The sequence below is a fragment of the Eurosta solidaginis genome, chromosome 5 (genome assembly GCF_040869045.1).
Source record: "Eurosta solidaginis isolate ZX-2024a chromosome 5, ASM4086904v1, whole genome shotgun sequence".
NCBI classification, from domain to species: Eukaryota; Metazoa; Arthropoda; class Insecta; order Diptera; family Tephritidae; genus Eurosta; species Eurosta solidaginis.
Window position 1 is genome coordinate 27,297,435 of NC_090323.1, and position 24,286 is coordinate 27,321,720.

General features: G+C 36.9%; 4 protein-coding genes across 19 annotated transcripts in view; 2 read left to right on the forward strand and 2 right to left on the reverse strand.

Moving 5' to 3' along the window:
- Positions 1-7,480, reverse strand: part of LOC137233798 (uncharacterized) — a 66,127-nt gene extending 58,647 nt beyond the window's left edge. For 2 of the 13 annotated variants that reach the window (XM_067757195.1, XM_067757197.1), the window contains exon 1: positions 7,102-7,477. In XM_067757195.1, the coding sequence (XP_067613296.1) occupies positions 7,102-7,170 (69 nt within the window). In that variant the 5' untranslated portion in view covers positions 7,171-7,477. Of the gene's footprint in view, positions 1-6,741; positions 6,764-7,101 lie in introns of those variants that run through there. The other 11 variants (XM_067757194.1, XM_067757189.1, XM_067757187.1 and 8 more) reach the window with 8 other exon arrangements.
- Positions 1-24,286, forward strand: part of Toll-9 — a 94,337-nt gene that overhangs the window by 17,428 nt on the left and 52,623 nt on the right. The window lies entirely within an intron of this gene.
- LOC137233800 (uncharacterized) lies at positions 2,895-6,316 on the forward strand. Its single transcript, XM_067757198.1, has 5 exons — positions 2,895-2,975; positions 3,087-4,389; positions 4,472-5,163; positions 5,215-5,884; positions 5,940-6,316. Exons 3-5 carry the CDS (start codon positions 4,951-4,953, stop codon positions 6,254-6,256), a joined length of 1,200 nt encoding a protein of 399 aa, XP_067613299.1. The 5' UTR covers positions 2,895-2,975; positions 3,087-4,389; positions 4,472-4,950; the 3' UTR covers positions 6,257-6,316.
- in (protein inturned) lies at positions 20,209-23,730 on the reverse strand. Its single transcript, XM_067791722.1, has one exon. The coding sequence runs from the start codon at positions 23,357-23,359 to the stop codon at positions 20,399-20,401; it is 2,961 nt and encodes a 986-aa protein (XP_067647823.1). The 5' UTR covers positions 23,360-23,730; the 3' UTR covers positions 20,209-20,398.

The following is a 24,286-nucleotide window of genomic DNA, read 5'->3' on the forward strand; positions in this document are numbered from 1 at the left end:
GAGGTGATTGTCATTCAAAAGAATCGAATGAAGGAAAATAGCCAATCACTGATATATTTGGATTGAAATAGCTATAGCTATTAGCGATTTGTCAATAGCGGCGATGCAATCACCAATAGCGAAATATCGAGCCATCACTAGTGTGACACAAGTTCTGGAGGTCAATTCCTTAACTTTGAAAAACTGAAAAATGTACACTTATTGAAAACTCATTTGCACACACAATTTACACTTTGAATTTAGTTGTGTTTTTATGCACAAAATTTTGAAACTAAAAACAAAATTTTCATTTGTCAGAAAAAATAAAGAAAAAACGGCCTAATGTCAAAAAACCCTATCGAAATACAAACTGGCTTGTTTGTTTTTAATGAACTGCATTGCATTTTTCTTGTATTTCGTTGGTTTTTTAAATATAGTTCACACACTTACACCATTACCAATAAACCTTATTGGCTCCCTCGACAAAAAAGATAAGAGAAAATACAAAAAAAATACATAGAAAATAAAGTAGTGTCTTATAGGAGTTTGATTTGTTTGCACTCACAGCACAATTTTATTTGCAGGAGACTTTCACAGCTATATAAATTAACAAGCCAACCTAATATAAACGCACGCAAGTCATTTTCTGTCAAAAATGTCTCATGCACATACAACTTGTATGAGAGCAACCAAAATTGAAGTTGCTGCGTGAAAACCTAACTCGATTTCCAATTTTTGTTCTGCGTGACATTTAGATTTGACGTTTGCACACATGCGTTACATTGTCGCAACGCATGCTTATTTGGGTTAGGGCAAAAAACGCCGGTTGTTTGCGTGCGCTAAAAAACGCAGTGCGGTTTTATTAGGTTGGCTTGTAAGGCGGATTTACACAGACGCTTTGGTTGTGTTGCATTTATTAATTAATCTGTACGGCGAAGTATCGAAAAATTTACATAAATGCTTTGGTTGCGTGCCTACGCTTTGACAACGCCATACGAAAAACAATGAAACGCCGTACGATATCTTTGCTTTGTAGCGACCAAAGTGTTTATATAATTTTGCCTTTATGCATTTGTGTAAACAGCCTTAGAAGTGAAATTTTTCCATGTTACACGTGTGGCGCTTTATATTTTGACTCTAATTTAAATAAATTTTGCTCTCCGTATATTTCCGCATTGTTGCAGTCTATAAGTCTTCTTATTTCTGCGAAAATATATGCAACTATTTCATCTGTAAATACTACAAAGTTTTATTAAACTATCAAATGCAACCCAGCTTGAACTAATCTTATGTACCAAAAATGCAACTCTAGACCTGAGATTTGCATCAGGTGAGCGAGGATGTTTGTAGTTTTGACGTTTATCGCTTAGTTGACACACTTGCATAGATGAATGGATTTGGAACTCTTTGTTTCGAGAGAGCGCTGTCAAAATGCACATTTTTTATAACATTTAACAATGATGCCACTCCAAACAAAAATGAATAGATCTGAAAATGGGGATTTTTGACATACATTTCGGCGATTATAGTTTCAATCATTTAATAAAATGATAGTCGTAAAATATTTATTTCCTTAAAGTTATTTTACAATAATACGACTAGTTAGAGTTAAATATAAACAAATCTAAGTAAAACTAAAATTTCGATTAACACCCCTATTATGAACTCATACGATACACGATAAACGCTTGCAATCTGTTATACCATATTATGAAATAAATGCTAGCGTGTGAAACCCGATCGTTAGCGTTTATCGTTTATCGTGGTATTGCCATACGCTAACTATCGCATCAACTGTACAATTTTCTACGCTAGCCATCGTTGATAAATTTTTGCACGATACGTTGGGAGCTATTTAAATAAAAGTAAATATAAAATTATTACAAAATCCAAAGGACCCAACTAAAGCCACATTCCCAACACTCTGTTGCAACACCCTGGGCAAGAAACCTTAAAGTGGCACAAACCTTCAAAATATTTGAAATGGATGACCTATTTTTATGGGCGCGCAAACTGCCTTCTACCCATGGCGCAACGATACAAGGTGGCAGCATGGGACAGCTGATTTTAAGCATTTTTGATTTGATACATCAAAATACGGCGCAGTACGATTTTGACATTTGTCCATCGAATTTACAAAAACAAAGTACATGAAATTTTTATTTATGTTTGTAGGTATGTCTCCATGCTGCCACCTTGTATCGTTCCGCTATGCTTCTACCACTGTTAACACATACACTGAAATCTATTTTGTTTATTAAACTTTTTTTATGCGGCAGTTACCCACCGACGTGTGCCGTACGTAAGGACGTTTGTCGTACGAAGCACGTTTGACCGAACTCTCAAGCCCGTAGGAATCAATGTGTGCGTCTGTGTACATGTACATAAGATATTTGTGTGTGTATTGTTTACAGATAAGCACTGTTGCCATTGACCATTTTGCATGTATGCTTATGGAAACATCAACTTTTTCCAATTTAATTTTTGATATTGTAAAAGGCCGGAATACTATTAAATAAGTATAAATAGATTAAATATTTATAATCAGCACTTTTACATAATTATTTCGAATTATTTTCACAATTTTTCAAACTTTAATTAGGCGTTTTTGCATAAAATTGCAAACGGTCAAAAATTAGCGCACAAAAGTTTACTAGGCAACTCTGTCTAGTGAGAGAGCGATCAGCTGACACGTTCTTACGGAAAAAATCAAACTTGTTTTGATTTCTACGTTCCGGGCTACGTACGTACGGGCGTTGCATGTCGGTGAGTTTTCGTTTACATTGCACACTCATAAGATAGGTCGTGCCAGCTGACACGTTTTTTCTACGTACGTTCGTGAGTAACCACGGCTTTACTTTTAGTATGTCGAGGCTTACAGTGTAGAGTTCATTTCAAGAAGATTGGAAGCATCTCTCAATTTTCTTTTTTCTATGGCTCTATGCAAGTTTCGTCAATTTGTTCATTTGAGTTTTTATAAAAGGCAACATACATAGGTAGTAGAAAATATTTTATTATTACAGCTTTTAAAAATGTTTGCCACTTTTACGTACAAGACAATTGAATTGTTAGTATTTACGTTTTGTTTTGCTATCTGTTTCGTATAGATTCACAAAAATTTGTAAACAAAACTCTGCCGTCATTCACAATAGTGCATCTATCGGGCGTGTGGAAATCGCAATATGAAAGCTGATTTTTTACGATACGCTAGCAAGCGTTTATCGTCTATCGTATAAAATTCATAATAGGGGTGTAAATTAATTAGTCAAATATTGTAACGCATTTAACTCGCAGTGAAAACCATATATTCTTTTGAAATTTCAGTAAATCGGACCTATGATATAATAGTTAACATTATTTAATGGATAGGGCTTATCCTACATGTCTGGCGTTCCAGGTTCTGTGATCAAAATGGACTGGTTGCATCGGGAGTTCATATTTACAAAACCTGTTTTTAGTGATAACTTTTGAATGGGAAATAATATTTACCCTCCGCCTTTGAACTAATAATACTTACACTAAAACAAGTATTTTTTCCTTTTTCCCATAATTTTTTAAGGCTATTCTACAGTTGTAGGTCAAACTAAAGTTTACCAAAATTTTTGGCACATTTTTCGTTTTGGCTGGCACATTTTTTGTTCTGGCACCCGCTTAAGCTGGCGCGAGCGATTTATCTGTGATTGTTGCCAGCAACAACTAGAAGATAAATCCCTCGTGAGAGCGAAAATATGAGAGCGTAAACAAAAGATTCGTATCAATCTAATCTATGACACTCATTGTAAATTTTACCAAGTAGCGCAACTAACAGCTGATCGGTGAAAATTCGCACATTCACACGCACAGTTCTCGACTCAGTTTCAAAACAAAACTTTAGATTATTTAATTCAAATTTTAAAGTGAGATAATCCTTACATATTTATGTATACAGAATATATATGGCGTTTTTGTTGTTATTAAAACAATAGTTTTATTTATATTAAAGCTTTTATCATTTTTTTTTTTTAACTTCGAAAAATCTCCGAACACCATTCCTTCATTATATGACATTCGACTGCCTAGTCCACTGCCTTCCACTCTATTCGCAACATAACCTCTACTTAAGCTGCCAAACTATATAGTAAACAATGATGACACTTGTATAGGTACACTATGATTGTTTAATATTGGAAATGAAACTGGTATTTTTGTTAAGTTAAAACATATCTATTTGTCGCAATGTCGGAAGAAATATCATTTGCAATTGAATTTTCTGGTGATGATGAGCATTTTGATGTTACATACACGCCTTTGAAAGAATCGAAGAAAAGGAAGGTGTTCAATAGAGATGGTGAACAATTTGTGAAGAGGCGTATAGAAAAAAATGTTGACAATATAATTTTCACATCGAATTTTTATATTGAAGTTAAGAAGGTATGAAAGTTTCATTACAAAACTATACATCGAAACTCCTTGTTGTGTTGTTAAAGTATAAAAACCATATATCAAGTTTCAGAAAATAAAAAAGATAAAATAGTCGGAAAGTGCGTTGCTTGCAACAAGGTGATTTGCGGTTTTATGGGAGTCTTCAAATTTTATCAGCCATCTCAGAGTGCGGAATCCTGAAATTTATAAGGAATATCTTACGAAGAAATCTAACAAGCAAAACTTGAATATTCAATCAAGTTTCGATAAGAAACTTATTGAATTTCTAGTGGTTTCAGGAATGCCGCTTTCCCTGGTTGAAAGGCAGTCATTCATCAACTTAATTGAGGGTATTGACCTTAAGTTAATGAGTAGACAGACGGCAATGAAAAAATTAGAAGAGCATCACAAACGCTTGGAAGAAAGTGTGAAAGCCGAACTAGCCACAGCGAAACATGTCTGCACAACGGCGGAGTTTGGTCAGGAAATCACAGAAGGTTTTTCGGATACACCTGTCATTGGCTCGATAAATATTTTAAGAGGAAATCAGCTGCTTTGGCGTGCAAAAGGATGTCAAACTTTGTCAACGCTTTTAAAGAGTATGGAATTGATAATGCCCCTGAGATGGAAGACGACGACGGCCATGATATGTCAGAATTCCAAAACGAGATTTGCCTCCCTAAACACCACAGGTGCTCTAGCCATACATTAAATCTTCTGGTTACGTCTGATTTAATAAAGATTTTGAAAGCCGATGAATCCCTATTTAAACGGAACAATATGGTAAGAAATGTTTTAGTTAATATATTTTATAATAGTAAATAATTTATTTAGGTGTTCAAAAAATGCGATAATTTGTGGAAAAAATGCAAATGGCCAAAAAGTTCAGAAGTGATACAGGAAACTTTAGGTGGATGCCTCGTTGTGCCGGTTGGAACGAGGTGGAACTCGCTATACGATGCCGTTGTTCGACTTCTCCAGCACAGGCCGAAACTGGATGAGTTGTGCGATAAATTGAGCCTGCCGCGTTTTACATCCTGTGAACTATCATATTTGGATACATACAAGCTGATTGTGGCGCCTATTGCTCAGAGTCTGGACTTCATGCAAGGCGAACAGAGTGTTGGATATGGTAGCCTTTTGCCTACAATTATGACTCTGAGCAAAAAATTGATAAAAATCCAGCAGAAAATCGAGCATCCATTCTCTAGAATTGCATTAGAGCTGGAAGAGCAATTAAGACAACGATTCCGAGCCTTCTTTGAATTAAATGAGGAGGCAGATTTGGCGCTAGCTGCAGCTGCACTGACTCCAAACGTAAAGTTAAGCTGGCTGAAAATCTTACAAAAAACATCGCCGCAATTTACATATGAGCGAATAACGGAAAGGGTTATTCGTATCATCACTGATTACGCAATCAAGCAGAACCTTCCTGCAACAAACGAAAGTCATAAATGTGAGGGTTCGTATACTGAATCGACCTTTTATGATTTCAGTGATGGTGGTAAGTTCTGCATAAATGACACATACATACATATATGGTATTTTTAGTAAATCAGATTACATTTTTGCAGAAGAAAGTACGGCTTCATTGTCAAAATTTACAGAGGAGGCTGAAAGCATGCATTTGATTACGAATATGATGCATCAATATTTGAATGATACTGATAAAACTTCAAATATATGGTTCCAATATCCTACATTAAAGGAAATATCACTGTTTTGCAACACACCGCTTACGTCTTCAGGTCCTGTGGAGCGACTATTTTCCTTTGCGGGCATTATTAATAGTCCAAGGCGGGGTCGCTTAACGGACTTTTCTTTTGAAAAGCTCGAATTGCTGAAAGCGAACATACCCGGTCGTTGTAGTTTTTAAACAGTTAGTACGTACGTTAAATATGTCTGGATGTATGTAATATATGTACATAAGTAATAAATATGTGTGTGAAATTGATATGAATATTTTAGTTTTTTTGTTTTTGAAAATATGAAAATAATTGATTCTAATTCGAGCTAATTGAATATCTAATTGCATTAGCAGAAGTCAATTACATTTATAATTGTAAAGGTAACCCAAATTTTTTTGCTAATGGCAACTAATTGCAATTAGATTTACCATTAGAATAAAAATTTCAATTATCTAATGAGAATTAGTTGACTATTTCTAATTGTTTAATGAATTAGAGAATATAAACCAATTGCATCAATTACTAAATCTAATTGCAATTTAACATGTATGCTGTATTAGCGGAAGAAACACTCTCAAAAAGGATTCAAGAGGCTGGTTGAGTAGCGCTACCCTTTCAATGGGATGTCAACGCAATTTATAGCTTATCCAACCGCATTGTCAACCTCACCCACCCGTGTTGAATCCTGTTTCTTTAGCAGACGAGGCTCTGGCGACCCCAAGATCCTCCTGAAATTAGGTGTTGGAAGGCGGGATCGCTTTGAAGGTTCAACGTTGTCATATTAAACCTTTCCCGAGATGGTCGGCCTTACACTTTAATAGTGCTTGTTAGCGGAATATACCGGCTTAATTTCCGGCAAAGGACATCAATATCGATAACACTCCCCAAAACTTTCGGGGAGTGTCTCTATTGCTTCAACAACAACAACAAAAACACATTCTCAGAAGGTTTAAGGGAGCGTTATCATGTCGGCAATCCTTTGCCGATTATAAATCCTGTGCGCTTCAGAAACTATCACTAAAAGATTACTAACTGACAATTTAGGGAACGATTTGATCTGACCACGCCATAGCATCCAAGTTCGTTTCAATTTTATTGACATATCTCCACTGACACTTTAGCTGAATCCGAATACACAATGCGATTTATCGCAACAAATTTCGTTTGCACTTTTTGACCCACCGTAACGTTTATGTTTATATGTATGTCCAAGTTCATAAATTGTAAATATCTGCATATGTTTCACTTTAAAACCACATTTATCCGGCAGCCGTTTGTCACCTTCACACGCGTCGCTGTCTTTTTAAACACTAAAAACTTTATGATTTTTCCCATCATCCTCAACATACAAACATTCCTACATTTGTATTAAACGCCCACAACATTTGAACCGGTAGTCAGACCACAGGCATATTGTGCTGATATTTTGGGCCTGTGTTGACGAGATTTATGCTTGATGTTAAAAATAGTTCAAACATCTTTTTACATAATGTGTTGAGGAATAAGTGAATGTCAACGGAATTTTGTAGTAAGCAGTGGCGTAGCCAGACACGCTGCCATCAAAGAGTTTCTATTAAGTAAAAACTATTTTTGATACAGTTTACTATCTCGGTCAGCTTAGTTATTGTGTCACCCTAATACTATTTTGTGTATTCAGAATGAAGCCTTCAGCTTTTATACGCTTGAGCGCATGCTGGGGGAGAAATTGTGACTACTTCTTCAGAGTTCCAACATTTCGTTGGGAAAGGGAATATGTCGGTAAGCAGCTTGCTGTCAAGGACCTCAAATTGACGTCAAAACTTGGCGCTCATTGAATCAACAAAAATACTGAGTCGTCCCATAAACTTGCTTACTTACTTAATTGGCGCTTAACCGTCTAAACGGTTATGGCCGTCCAACAAGGCGCGCCAGTCGCTCCGCCAACCGGCGCCAATTGGTCACACCAAGGGAGTTTAAATCGTTTTCCACCTGGTCCGGTGGGTTCCGATAAAAACACTTTCTTGGCCGGAGCATCATCTTTCATTCGCATAACATGGCCTAGCCAGAGCAGCCGCTGCGTTTAAATTCGCTGGACTATGTTGATGTCTGCGTATAGCTCGTACAGCTCACCATTAAATCTTCTTCGTTACTCGCTATCGCCAACGCGTAGAGGTCCATAAATCTTTCGAAGAACTTTTCTCTCGAACACTCCCAAAGCCGCTTCATCTGCTGTTGTCATGGTCCATGCTTCTGCCCCATATAGCAGGACGGGTACGATAAGTGACTTGTAGAGTATGATTTTCGTTCGCCAAGAGAGGACTTTACTTTTCAATTGCCTACCTAGTCCAAAGTAGCATTTATTGGCAAGATTGATTCTTCGCTGGATTTCAGTGCTGATGTTGTTGCTAGTGTTGATGCTGGTTCCCAAATAAACGAAGTCTTTTACTATTTCGAAATTATGGTTGCCAACAGTAGCGTGGTTGCCAAGGCGCGTATGCGCTGACTCTTTGCTGGATGACAGCAGGTACTTCGTTTTGTCCTCATTCACCATCAAACCCATCTTTACCGCTTCTTTTTCCAGTTTGGAGTAAGCAGAGCTAACAGCGCGGGTGTTTAGGCCGATGATATCAATGTCATCAGCATATGCCAGTAATTGCACGCTTTTGTAGTATATTGTTCCAGTGCGGTTAAGTTCTGCAGCTAGTATAATTTTCTCCAGCATCAAATTAAAGAAATCGCACGATAGGGGGTCACCCTGTCTGAAACCTCGTTTAGTTTCGAACGGCTCGGAGAGGTCCTTCCCAATTCTGACTGAGCTGATGGTGTTGCTCAACGTCATTTTGCACAGTCGTATAAGTTTTGCGGGGAAATCAAATTCAGATATAGCGGCATATAGGCAGCTCCTTTTCGTGCTGTCGAAGGCGGCTATAAAGTCGACGAAGAGGTGATGTGTGTCGATTATTTTTTCACGGGTTTTTTCCAAGACTTGGCGCATTGTGAAAATCTGGTCGATGGTAGATTTACCAGGTCTGAAGCCGCACTGATAAGGTCCAATCAGCCGGTTCACGGTGGGCTTCAATCTTTCGCACAATACACTTGAAAGGACCTTATATGCGATATTGAGAAGGCTGATTCCACGATAGATGGTGCATTTTGCAGTATCCCCCTTCTTGTGGACTGGGCAAAGAACACTTAGATTCCAACCGTCGGGCATGCACTCTTCCGCCCATATTTTGCTAAGAAGCTGCTGCATGCGCCTTACGAACTCCTCGCCGCCGTACTTGAATATCTCCGCAGGCAATCCATCAGCGCCCACGGCCTTGTTGTTTTTCAATCTGGTTATTGCTACTCTTACTTCGTCATAATCGAGCGGGGGGACATACACTATGGAGCAAAAGTGAACACTTAAGAATCAATTTTGCAGGTTATGTCATACACAAAACGTAGTGTTATAATATGACAGAAATCAACCAGGTTATTAGCATTGCCATTGTTTTTGGAGCAAAAATTAATTTATTAACAAAAACAACAACAAATTCATTTAACACAATTCGTCTTTAAGTAAGGATATGTATAGTGTTCACTTTTGCACTCATTCAAATTTTTTGCACTTGGATAAAGTAGGAGCGGCGTTAGATACCGTTATTCGGTATTTTACTAAGATAAGGGGTTGACTTGATATTTGCTATTCCAGTTATGATCAGTTTGTCCAAGTTCGCTGTGAAAAGTGGAAATATTAACCTTTATTTACAAAATGAAGCCGCGTAACAACAAAATCATTGCGGAGGTAGAAAAGTTGCTTCAGCTGGGCAAGTCTACACGGGAAGTTGCAAAGCAACCTAAACTCTCCCAATCACAAGTGATAAAAGTGAAGAAATTTAAAAATTTGGCCACTCAGTATTGCAAAAATGGCCGATCAAAGAAGATAAAGAGTAGCGAGCGAAGCTTCTGGCACGTTCCTTAATGACCGGGAAAGCAAAAACAACAAAAGAGGCAGCGCAAAGTATTAATTATGAAGCCAGTGTGTGCACTGCCCGGCGTGCGCTTAAAGGAGTTGGTTGTTTTCCTGCAAAAAATGCCCAAGACGGCTAAGCTTTCAGCAAAAAACCGACAAGCTCGTATAGCGTTTGCAGTACGTAATAGAAATTGGACTATTAATGAGTGGAGACGCATTCATCTGACCATGGAACGCGTCTCCAGTTATTAATAGGGATCGGGTTCTTCATCTCTGCGCGCTGAATTGCTGCCTCCATTTAGGAGAACAGAGAAGTGTTCCCTCCATAATCTAAGCACTCTCTGGGCATCAGTTACAAGGTCGCCGTTTTCGTTCCTACAGGAGTTTGCCCCGGTCTTAAAACCTTCCGTATGTCGCTGTATTTTTTGGTAAAATTTTCGGGTGTTATTCCTGGTGGCTAGCAGCTCAAGCTCCTCGCACTCACGCTTTTCTGCTTCTGCTTTTTTCTTCCTGAAAAGGCGTCTCGATTCCTTTTTCAACTCACAATAGCGTTCACACACTCCTCTTGTCGCGCTCGCTTTTAACGTAGCCCCGTAGGCAGCGTCTTTTCTTTCAGTTGCAACGCGGCATTCTTCATCGTACCAGTTGTTTTTTCGTGGACGCCGGTAACCAATTTTTTCCTCGGCGGCAGTACGAAGTGCTTTGGAAATATGCTCCCACTGCTCCTGTATTCCTTCAGGATGAGGTGTGCTCTCAGAGAGCAGGTGTGAGAGTCGAGTTGCGAAATCATTGGCAGTCTGTTGTAATTGAAGCTTTTCGACGTCTAGCTTCCCTTGTGTTTTTTGTTCCTTGGTTTTAGCCGCGTTGAGGCGGGTGCGTATTTTGGCTGCAACGAGATAATGGTCCGAGTCGATATTAGGTCCTCGGATCGTGCGCACATCTAAAACACTGGAGGCATGCCGTCCGTCTATCACAACGTGATCGATCTGATTGCGAGTATTTCGATCAGGAGACAGCCATGTAGCTTGATGTATCTTTTTATGCATGAACCTCGTGCTGGATATGACCATGTTTCGAACACCGGCAAAGTCAATCAGCCTCAGTCCGTTAGGAGAAGTTTCATTGTGTAGGCTGAACTTTCCGACTGTAGGGCCAAAAACACCTTCTTTGCCCACCCTGGCGTTAAAGTCACCAAGCACGACTTTTATATCGTGACGGGGCAGCGCTCGTATGTGCGTTCTAATTGTTCATAAAAGGTGTCTTTCACCTCATCGTCTTTCTCCTCTGTCGGCGCATGGGCGCAGATGAATGATATATTAAAAAATTTTGCTTTTATTCGGATAGCGGCGAGACGTTCATCCACAGGTGTGAACGCCAGAACTTGGCGACAAAGTCTCTCTCCCACCACGAATCCGACGCCGAAACTGCGCTTATTCGTATGGCCACTCCAATATATGACACAATTTTTGATCTTCTTTCTTCCTTGTTTCGTCCAACGCATTTCTTGGATGGCGGTGATGTCAGATTTTGCTTTGACGAGGACATCAACCAGCCGAGCATCTGCACCAATCTCATTCAGGGAGAGCGGACGTTCCAGGTGCATGCCCTCAATTCATTGTCCTTCAAACGTTTGCCATGGTCGTCATCAATGGAGACGTATTTATCCGAGGCTTGTTGTTATATTTCATTGGAGTATGGTTTTACGTGGCGGGTCCCAAGCCCAGCGCACAACCCGCTCAGCGGGGGTCGCCCATATTTCAGCCATAATATGATGAAAATCCACTAGGTATCCTAACATCCTCTCAATAATAAGCAATAGCTAATCTTGCCGTAAGTACTGCTCCAGGTGCTGGAGAGGTGAAACCCAATTCGTATTATTCAGTTGATAGCATGGGCTTAATCCCCGAACTCGTTTCAAAAGTATAGAGCTAACCAACGTCTTAAGTACAGCTTAACTATCACTGCAGACTCGTAAAGTCCTGATTCTCCACATATAATCCACAATATTGCCAATGACATTCGAACCGAATCATTCTCTCTAAGAAAAAAAGTGAAGTCCAAGGCCATGGTATTTATAGTGTTAACTACTTTGTACTCTTTACTTTAATTTTTAAAATAATTTTAATTGAGTTTTCGTGTTAACTTAAAATTTTGAATAACTTCAAAAAAAGAAAATTCTAATTAGTTAGAAAATATCTAAACTCAAAAATAAACAAAATATAAATTTTTAAAAACAAAATCAAAATAAAAGATTTTTTAAATATCAACTTGAATGATGATATATTGGCGATCCTACCAACGGACCTAAAATTATTTGAACGTGCATACTTGTACAACGAATTTGGACTTAAATTAACGTTGTTAAATGCAGAACTAGTGAATTATAGATGTTAATGTGACTATAATTATCACATACATGTGCTTACACAATGATACGGAAATGTGATTAAAGAAAAGCCAGATAATTAAGGCAGTGATTAGTTTAAAACTCAAAGACTATTTTATATAGGAATTTGATTAACAGAAACATATTCTAAAATAAACTAAAAATGTGTATAGTGTAAAAACATCTAAAATAATTTAGACTATTATTTACAAAATAGTTTATGTGCAAAATTTTCGCTTCAATATCATTAAATTAATTGAACAAGAATCTTTAAATTTTTAATACAATAATGAACAAAAATAAAACAAAATTAAATTCTCTACTATAACAATAAAATATCTATCAACAATCCATTATAATGTACATTGCCTGAATTGCTTCAACTTCTCAAGGACTGTGCTGGTGATTTGGTGTTTGTCAAGAATCAACTAACTAAAGTACCAGCATTTGTATCTCTATTTACACGCCTTACTTTGCTGAATTTGTCATGCAATCAACTTTCCGATCTGCCGAAAGAATTGGGTGTCTGAATACTACGCGCTGAAGAATTAACTAAATAAAAAATTTAATAAATAGCACTATTGAAATTCTTGTGCATATAATTTAACTATATTTGTGTTCCCTATATATTTGTGAACAAGAAGCAATACAACAACATTCTGTGCAAATTTCATATAACAGTCGCTGTAAATTATATATACGAAACATTAAAACAAAGAATAAATGTTGAAAATCAAATTAAAAACATAAAAAACTCTAAAAACGTGTGTGTAAACAAAATTAAAACATTTACAACCTAATACTCTTAAAAGCAGCGATTGGGTTATCCAAACCACAACAACAATTTTGCACGCAATACACACAAGAACAGATTTAAAATGAAGACATCACGATGAAAATTAAGAGATTTACAAATAAAACAACAAAGCCATTGCATATTTTAAAAGCATTACGATATCAAACAATCCAGATATTAATTTCAAGATATTTTTTAAACAATCATCAATCAACTACTTACTAATTTTAATATTTTTTTATTAAATTTAATTTTATGTAAGTATAATTTTTATTCTAATATTAAATTTAAAATTTTTCAATTATAATTTAAATTAAAATTTTAAACCTTTTAACTTTCAAATTTATTTTAAGATTATTTTTATATTTTAACAATTATTTAAATTTACTTATTTTTTATATAAAATTAAATATTTTATTTAAATTGTTAACTCCCTTTCCAAAAAAAATCATAAATATTTCCTAATTTTCAAATTTTTCATTTTATTTTATTATTTTTTTTTTTTTCATATGGTTCTACGTTCACCAATATGAACTCGTAAATTTACAAATGCAGAAAATCAAAATATCAACCATACAAATAACATCATGACTCACAATACAACTCAAAATTCTAACATTAATACAACACAAAACAACATCTCTAATACAACACAAAATACTTCAACACAAGATAACTTTACAAATTTTCCTTCTACTAAATCTATTAAATTACCACAATTTTGGCAATATTGTCCTGATGCCTGGTTTTTGCTTGTTGAAGGACAATTTGAAATTAACAATATCAATGATGATAATTTAAAATTTCAAAATGTTCTAATTACTCTTCAACGAGATACTATATCTAAAATTTTAGATGTTATTAACCCTCCTCCTCTTTTTAATAAATATGATACAATCAAAAAAATTATATGTGAAAGATTTTCTCTTAGCGAAGAAAAACGATTAGAACAATTATTTTCAAAAACTGAACTTGGTGATCGTTCACCATCTGAATTATTCAGATTTATGAAATCACTTATAGGTACTGACTCCATTGTAAGTCAAGAATTACTTTTCAAATTATGGATTCGTAAATTGCCACAAGAAATACAAATCCATTTAACTTCTAGTAACAATCAAAATAAAGATGAAGTAATTATTTTAGCTGACAAACTTTTTGATTTAATCAACAAACGTCATTGTTCCAAATCTCCTGTAGTCTCAAGTATAAATAATAATATTTTAGAACAATGCGTTAAAAATTTAACTGAATTAACCACGGCTATTTTTCAAAATTTAAATAAAATTTCTAATGATATTAATCAATTACACATCCGTTCAAGATCTAAAGATAGAAATAGATTTAAATCTCGAAATTTTTCAAAATCAAGAAATTTTTCAAACAATCGTAATTTTACTTCACAAACAAATATTTGTTGGTATCACAAAAAATTTAAGAATAACGCTCTTAAATGTATACCCCCATGCAATTTTAATCAAAATCACAATTCAAATTCCGAACAAAATTTAAACTGAAACGATCCATTATGACGGTGACGGATAATGGAACTATTATTAAACCTACTCGTCGCCTATTCATATTTGATAAATTCAATAAACTTAATTTTCTTATCGATACAGGTGCAGTTGTATCAGTTATTCCTTTTTCTAAATTTAAAATTTATAAAAGAAATTCGGATCTTACTTTGACCGCAGCAAACGGTTCTTCAATTGAAACTTTCGGTACAAAACTACTTAAAATTGATTTAGGTTTAAGAAGAGATTTTGAATTTCCATTCATTATTGCGAATATTGATACACCAATTTTAGGAGCAAACTTTTTAGAAAAATTCGGAATTATTGTCAATATTAAAAATAAAGAAATAATGGATTCTACTACAAAAATTAAAGTTACTGGATCTTCTGGATTTTCTGATATTTTCTCACTCAAAATTCCTATTGTCGAAAATAAGTTTTCAAAATTACTTAATGAATTTCCATCTATTACCTGTGAACCAGATTATACTAAAAAAGTTAAACACCATACGGTTCACAGGATAGAAACAAAAGGTATTTTACCATTTTCGAAACCCAGACGTCTTGATCCAATCAAACTTAAAATTGCTACAGCTGAATTTGAATTTTTAGTTAAAACGGGTATATGCAGACCCTCAAATTCTCCTATTGCATCTCCACTTCATCTCGTTCCTAAAAAAGAACCAAATGATTGGAGACCTTGCGGAGACTATCGAAGACTTAATTTTATTACTACACCAGATCGGTATCCTTTACCACATATTCACGATTTAACAATTGATTTAAAAAACAAACAATTTTTTTCCAAAATTGATCTTGTGCGTGCTTACCACCAAATTCCAATGGCAGAAGAAGACATTCATAAAACTGCAATAACTACCCCTTTTGGAATGTTTGAATTCGTAAGAATGCCTTTCGGTTTACGAAACAGTGCTCAAACTTTCCAACGCTTTATTAATGAAGTATTTTCTGATTTCGATTTTGTATTTACATACATTGATGACATTCTTATTGCCAGTGATAATGAAGATCAACATATAAATCATTTAAAATCAGTTTTCAAAAGACTTGAAGAATATAATTTAAATATCAAACCTTCAAAATGTACTCTCGGTGTAAATAAATTAAATTTTTTAAGTTACGAAATTTCAGGCGAAGGTATTAAACCATCTTTAGATAGAATTGAAATCATAACAAATTTTGAAAAACCAATTTCTATAAATAAATTACAAAAATTTTTAGGTATGATAAATTACTATCACAGATATATTAAAATGTTAGCAACAGAACTTAGTCCTCTGCATGAAATGTTAACACATGAAATTAAAAACAAACTCAAACAATTAAATTGGACAAATGAAACCACAACAGCTTTCGAAAATGTTAAAAAACTTTTTGCTAAAAATACTTTACTTACACATTTCGACAAAAATGGTACTTTATCATTAGCAGTAGATGCATCAAATGTTGCTATTGGAGCAGTTCTTCAACAAACTAGCAATAATATACTAGAACCCTTAGCTTATTTTTCAAGAAAACTAACTACAACAGAAACTAAATATTCAACATTTGATCGTGAACTTTTGGCAATTTATAATTCAATTAAACATTTTAAACATTTTCTTGAAGGTAGAACTTTTACAATTTATACTGATCATAAACCTTTAATTCATGTTCTAAATTCTAAAGTAGATAGATCTCCTCGTCAACTACGTCATCTTGAATATATTGCTCAATTTACAAATGATATTCAATATATACGTGGAAAAGACAACATAGTTGCCGACACACTTTCCCGTATTCCAGAAATAAATGCAATTTCAACTCAAGATATAAATTTAGAAACTTTATATAAAGAACAGCAAACTGATACATTTTTACAAAAAACCATTTCTGATCCAAATTCTAAAAATAATTTAAAAGAAATTCATATTCCAATTATTAATTCAAACATATGGTGTGATGTTTCTCTACAACCTTTTCGACCTTATGTTCCACATTCTATGAGAAGAATTATATTTGACAAAATTCACTCATTATCTCATCCAAGTATAAGAACAACTAGAAAATTAATTCAAAATAAATATTATTGGCCTAACATGCGTAAAGAGATTAACGATTGGACTTCATCTTGCATCAATTGTCAAAAATCCAAAATTTCAAGACATACTAAATCTCCTATCCAAAAAATTCAAATACCATCAGGCCGTTTTGAACATATTCATATGGATTTTGTGGGACCTCTTCCAGTTTCAAATGGAAATTGTTATATTTTAACAATTATTGACAGATTTTCACGTTGGCCTGAAGCTTATCCACTTAAAGATATTTCAACAAATACTATAGTAAAAACTTTTATTCAAAATTATATACCACGATTTGGTATACCATTGAATATTACAGTAGATCAAGGTTCACAATTCACCTCAAAATTTTTTACGGAATTAACTAAACTTTTAGGTTCTCATAAAATTCATACATCTCCTTACCATCCCCAAGCAAATGGCATGATAGAGAGATTTCATCGAACTTTAAAAGCAGCAATTATAGCATCAAACGACTCGGTTCATTGGTCTGACATTTTACCATTCATTCTACTTGGTTTACGAACTTCTATTAAAGAAGATTTAAAATGTTCATCTGCTGAACTTGTTTATGGCCAAACACTTAGAATACCTGGTGAATTAATTATTTCAAATAGTAATAAAGAACATGATTTTTCTAATGACGCTCTTCATAAAATAAGAGAATATTTTTCGCTTGTTCATTCTGAAGTGTTTCATCATAATAAAGAAAATTTTTTCGTTCCTAAACAATTAGAAAATTGTGAGTATGTTTTTGTTAAAGTTCTTCGTAAATCTAATTTAGAATCACCTTATGAAGGACCTTTTAAAGTTATCTCTAAGAAAAATAAAACATTTACAATTCAATACAAAAATACTATTAAAAATATTTCAATTGATTTACTTAAACCAGCAAACATACTTATTAACACTAATTTAAATACAAATACATTAAACAACAAAAAACAAAAAGGTTACTTTTAATATTAATTAATAATTTGTTTGTTTCAAATTTTCTTGGAGGGGGAGTAAATATAGTGTTAACTACTTTGTACTCTTTACTTTAATTTTTAAAATAATTTTAATTGAGTTTTCGTGTTAACTTAAAATTTTGAATAACTTCAAAAAAAGAAAATTCTAATTAGTTAGAAAATATCTAAACTCAAAAATAAACAAAATATAAATTTTTAAAAACAAAATCAAAATAAAAGATTTTTTAAATATCAACTTGAATGATGATATAGTATTAACACCTTGTGCTATACAGTAATTCCTTTTGCAAACCATTGCAGACTAGCCTCGACTCCAGCTCAACTGTAATTCATATCTATTTAAGGAATATCAATATGTCAGCACTGCCTCAAAGATTTGGAACAGTGTTTTGCGAAAAAATGTAGTTTAGACATTTGTTGAGTCTAGAATGAAGCAGTGGCCTCCTAACCCCCCGCCCCTCTTTCCATCCTATGTATGCGCCCTAGTTAATAAGTGTTGATATATACATAAATATAAACGTATAATCACACTTACATAAATGTTCATAATATATAGTGTACGTGGATGTAGATTTAGATTGACTCCTACCACACATTTTTGTCTTCTAATCTCAAACGATATCTTTGGTTTGATTTCTGGTGATAACCTGTAGCTTCTTTTGACTAAACCCGTGCTGCTTAGCCTCTCGATCGACATTTTAATGCCACATGTTGTTGTTGTAGCGATAAGGTTACTCCCCGAAGGCTTTGGGGAGTGTTATCGATGTGATGGTCCTTTGCCGGATACAGAACCGGTACGCTCCGGTAACACAGTTCCATTAAGGTACTAGCCCGACCATCTCGAGAACGATTTATATGGCCACATTAAACCTTCAGGCCATCCCTCCCTCCCCACCCCCAAGTTTCATGAGGAGCTTGGGGTCGTCAGAGCCTCGTCTGTTAGTGAAACGGGATTCGCCGCTCGAAGGTGAGGTCGAAAATTGGGTTTGGAGAAGCTATATATTGCGCTGGCAACCTGAAAAGGTTGCGCTACACAACCCCTTGAATCTGGTATTATAGTCGCCTCTTACGACAGGCATACCTACGGCGGGTATATTCTAACCCCCTAACCTGCTGGTAGAACTCCCACTGAAAATTTCATTACATGACCTGCCTAACAAAACTATCGTGCTAAATCCCATAATGACGTACAGTCACTGCCTCAAACACTTTTGTGGAGGCTGTTCCTCCACCATAAGACTTCATTGATTGGCATTTATTCTTAGAGTTGTCACCTATAATGCGTCTGGCAGAGACAACGGAAATTCAAAGCCGAAGATCATCCAACACATCCAAAACAATCAATTTGATGACACAGGATAAACACTATTTGAATTCTACTGTGAACCTCACAGTACCAGATAGCTCCCCCTTTCGAATAGAACGTTATGTTATGGATTTACCTCTATTGGAGACAAAACCACGTAAGGACACCTCCAGAGTCGAAGCCGTCCATCAGGACCGCACTCTCATATGGTACACGAACATGTCTATACCGCTGGAAAAGTTTCCGAGCATTTCCAGGCCAAAGATGCTGCCAATAGCCTGTGTGGAGAAATCAACCTGCAACAAGGCTACTCGAATGAAAAAAAAATTTCCATTCAGCGACTGTCAGGCCGGACTCAGGGCAATATCTTTATTTGAGATTAGATTCTCAATAGTCGCCCAGTGCGTGGAGAGGTTGAAGTGTTGGCAGAGGTAAGATGTATATAACATCAACGCCAAGAACTTACAATCAACTGGATAAACAGAACAGATTAGGGCAGTCCCGCACATTCAAGAATGCCAAATCTTCTTCTGCACCTGTTTATTAGGTAAATGCTTGACTTGGTCTACCGACATGAATTGTTGCCGAATGAACAACCGCGCAATGGACTAGACAAAGCTTTTACAGTTGAGCAAAGCTTCCCTGTGCCAACACAGAAGGCGCAAGTCCTTGATCTGCTTATGTTGTTTGTGCAGTCTTTTTTTATCATCGTTGAAATCTGTAATAAAGGCGGTGCAGATGACGAACTAAATCCCGTTTCTTCAGCAAGGAAATTTGGATTATTTGCAGCATTCTATATGAGGACATAAGGTGAATATATTCTCGATGTTGGGGCGGCGGGACCAGTGAAGGAACCCTTTCATTCAAAATGCCATATAAGTTAGCCGGGTAACTCAATCGTTAGCCAGACAATAAACCTGATTAGGTCTGTGCTGTTGTCGGAGTAAATATGAAGGGGGCATCTTCGTTTCCTATACTTCTTTGCTTGGTGAGCACACCAATGTCGAGACTGTGGTGAAAGAAGGGCCGCTGTTCGTGAATGCTGCGACCATGCTAATGTGACACCAGGCTCAAATATGAAAGTAGGAGAACCTCTAGCGTGTTAACTACAGCATAAAGCAGAGGTATAAGGTTGGCTCATTGAAATTTCAAGTAACAATTCAATAAGTCTATCGCGCACCAAAGTTGGGACTGAAGACTTCTTGCATTTATTAAAAATTTATGCTGCCATTGCAAACATATATGTATAATAAAAAAACTAAAAAAATAAATAAATAAGTACAAACAAGTCAAAAAAATTATTCAAATATGTATTGCAACTGAGTATATCCATCCGTCAACCCACAGAAAAGAAAGAAAGCCGAAAAGCCATCTCTACCATATTTTGCGGTACATCGGGTTTGTGACAAATGTACACCTCCTTCAAAGGCGAATTGAATAAACGTCCAACAACCACAAATTGTCCTTTCACCGTGCTTTCACACTCTGTACTAGCACCTGTTGTGGACGCACCCGTCGCTGCAACATCACTCACTACTGCTTCGAGTACCTGTATTGTCATACCATATTCCTTAATGGCCAACATATTCTTACTAGCAGCGGGTTTCGTACTATCTTCCGTCAATAGACGACGATAATGCTTTGTATTTTGGAGTACGGCACGAATTGCATGGCAAGCTTTGCGCATTTCGGCAAGAAACGGAAACGAGTCGGAGTTCGCTTTAAGTGGACAAAATACCGAACCATTCGTATTATCTACATAAACATAATAGAAGACCGCATTCTTCCAGCCGGCAGATATTTTCACTGGTACAACATTATTGATTTCCTTCCAAAGTGATTCGGTCATTTGAGATTGTACTTCGGAGTCGCAACCGTAATGTAACGGATTTTGTTCACAAAAGTTATCCCAATCTGAGCCACCGCTATCGGAGTCTTCATTATTGGTGCCGCCGCCGATAGTGCTAGTGCTGGTGCTAGTAGTGGCGGCGTTGGTGAGACGTTTGCGACTCGAATCATCCTCGCTGGGTGTGAGACTGTGTATTGATGAGCCGCCTAGTGATGAGCACATATGCGTTTCCTCATCGTAGGTGAGCGTGCGTTGATTGTTAGTGCCGGTGTTTGATGCGCCACCACCACCAGCGCCGCCTGTCGCTGCTGCTGTTGCAGCAGATAATTTTTGTTTTATAAAGTTTTCAAGCTTGCGTGATTCCTTCTCAGTACACGCATCATCTGGTTGCTCAATTTTGTCTAAAACTTCAGGACGCTTATTGGAAATGGACCAGAATATGGCCAGCGATTCAATGCCACATTGTATGAGATGATCGAGTGTTTCTTGAATTTCTTCGATATAAAATAGTGATGGGGGTACAGCATCATTGGGCGACAAGTCGGGCGCGTCAAAAATTTTCAAAATCACAGCTAAAATCAAATGACTGCGACTGCACACCGTAAGAAAATAGCGACCCGCAGCCTGTGCCAAGGTGACCTCCTCCCACACATACAACTCCTTAACACTTTGCTCGGCGATAAAATCGAATATGCCGCGACAGCGCAGAAAGAGCTCCACATTTGTGCGCATTTCCATTGGCATTTGAGAAGCGAGTAAATAATGATCATAATACAACGCGCTGCCATGTATAAAGAACTCACGATGCGTATTCAATGGTTCATCATTCCAATTGCGATAGTCCATCGCTTCCATTTCGCTCAGCGCATCAAAAATGCGCAACTGCGCCTCCTTCGGCAGGGGCATATGGCGCGATTCTTTAAATAGCTCTTCAAATTGCACCGATTGTCGCTGATGCGCGCGTAATATGCGCACGCGTTGTATTGCGCAAAAATTGTGTAGAAAATTACGTAACGCTTGCGTTGTCGTACTACTATTTGTGATAGTGAAATGTTCCAAATTGAGCGTGGGAAAAGCGAAACGTATATAGCCCATCAATTCGTCGGCGCGCAAGCCTGCCTCTGGTAGTGAGTGATAAGCGGCAGCGTAAGCGAATAGCAACAGCAATCCATTTAACGTGCGATAACAAACAAAATATGTCACACCGCTCACCAGTAAGCGCGAGATTAGCGGCTTCGTTTGCAGCTCCTCTGTAAGCACCGCGTTAAGCGTTAAAAAGCTACCGCGTGCCTTATATAGAAAATTTACTTGCACATCTTCTGGATAATAATAGAGCGAATCTTTATGTTGATCGCTCTGATAACATTCGGGTGGTAGTATGAGTAACGCAAATGGCAGAATATTAGCAGCTGGTGTAGTGTCGGCGCTAGCGCTACTTGCTTCAGTAGGCGCGTCGCTTGTATTCTTATCAGCAGCCTCGGCATTAAGCGCACGTAGTTGTAGTTTCTCAAATATTTGCGAAAACATAGCAAAATTTTCAACTTTTTGTATTTCACTCGCGCCGCTCGCCGCGCCAACATTACCATTTGCTTGCGCATGCGCAGACGCGTTATTGGCATCGCGGCGCGCTACACCTTGAAATTTAAGGCACACTTTAGTGGGTTCAACGAACTGCAAGAGCAGCTCATCTACATTGCTAGTGCGTACATCGATGTCATCCAAAGACTTGAACCAATCGCCACGCTCAATTTCTGCCGGCTCGTCGTCGTTTGATGGCTGTGAAGATTGCTGTTGTTGTAGAGATTGCTGTTGCTGTAATTGTTGTTGCTGTTGCTGTAGCTGTTGTTGTTGTTGCAGCATTGTAGGCATATCATGCACAAAACTGTCAACCATCAAGCACTCTGGTTGATCTGGGAATGGCACCGCACGGAAGCCCAGTATAGACTCAACTGCCGTGGAACGTCGTCCAAAGCGAAAACGATCCGCTGCTGTAATTACCAATTCTAATTGCTTATAACATGGCGTTTCGTGTGATTTGCTAATGTGTGAGAAACGGTACTCATGCGCGGGTGACTGCGCAGGTGTCTGTTGACGATTGCCACTAGTTGTTTTGCCATGCTGTTGGTTAGAATTTTGCTGCTGCTGTTGTTGTTGTTGCTGCTGTTGACGACGCGCTATCTTTTTACCCATGCGCAATGAGCTACTGCGCGCAAACTCTATACGTTTCTCATGTAGCGGTCGACGTGCTTGTGGTAAATATTCTGCATAGAAAAGCTTACCATCATCTGCGACATACTCTTCCCAATTGGCTAAATCACTGCTATCCGTATAGGAATCGCCGCTGAATGAGGATTCAGAAGAATAACTTTCCGAGCCCCCTTCTTCAGTTTTGAGTCCCAAACGAGCCGCTTCATTATGTTGATTCAGCAATGGCTGTGATTTGCGCATCACTTAAGTTTATATGATTAGGTGCCAAAAGGAATGAATGAATCGCGCACAACTCTCAACACATAAAAGTTATTTTAATTTTCTCCTATTTAACTGTTTTTTTTTTTTTTTCACGACACGTCGATCGTAAAATAACCGCCGCTTAAGAAGAAACGCTGATGTAACCAAACCGCCATTCACTTTACAACTAAAAATGTTCTACGGCTGCGCCAAGCAAAACTCTCAAAGTCAACTGGTTAATACAAATTTCCCAACACCAGGTGTGTATGTGCGTTGATAACCTATTACCACAATCTCTTTTGAAGTACATATGTACGCGCGTTTTCTCTATATCTCTCCAGATGACTCTTAACTACTTTTCTAAAGTTGTATTCCACCACCACTACTGCTCCCATACATTCAATTGTCTTGTCTTGCCTACCCTTACACACGACCTTTCATCGATTTCAATTAATTTCGCTGCTCCCAAGCAACTGGTTTGGCCGCCGTTCAGAATTGCCAGACAGTTGCTCAACAGTAGGTAAGCGACATTTCTATAAATTTGGCCCAAATACTATGTAGGTTTTTCTAACTTCTCTTCAATTTGGCAATGTCTTCCAAATATTTTTGGTAACCCACAGAGTTCAGACTGCGATCGGATACATATGTATGTACATATGTACGATCGGCAGTGCTCATGATCACCAGTCAAAAGAAACCCACGTGTGGTGAGCGCATAAATAAAACATAAACAAGTAAGGAAGGCTAAGTTCGGGTGTAACCGAATATTACATACTCAGCTGAGAGCTTTGGAGACAAAATAAGGGAAAATCACCATTTAGGAAAATGAACCTAGGGTAACCCTGGAATGTGTTTGTATGAAATTGGTATCAAATGGAAGGTATGAAAGAGTATTTTAAAAGGAAGTGGGTCATAGTTCTATAGCTG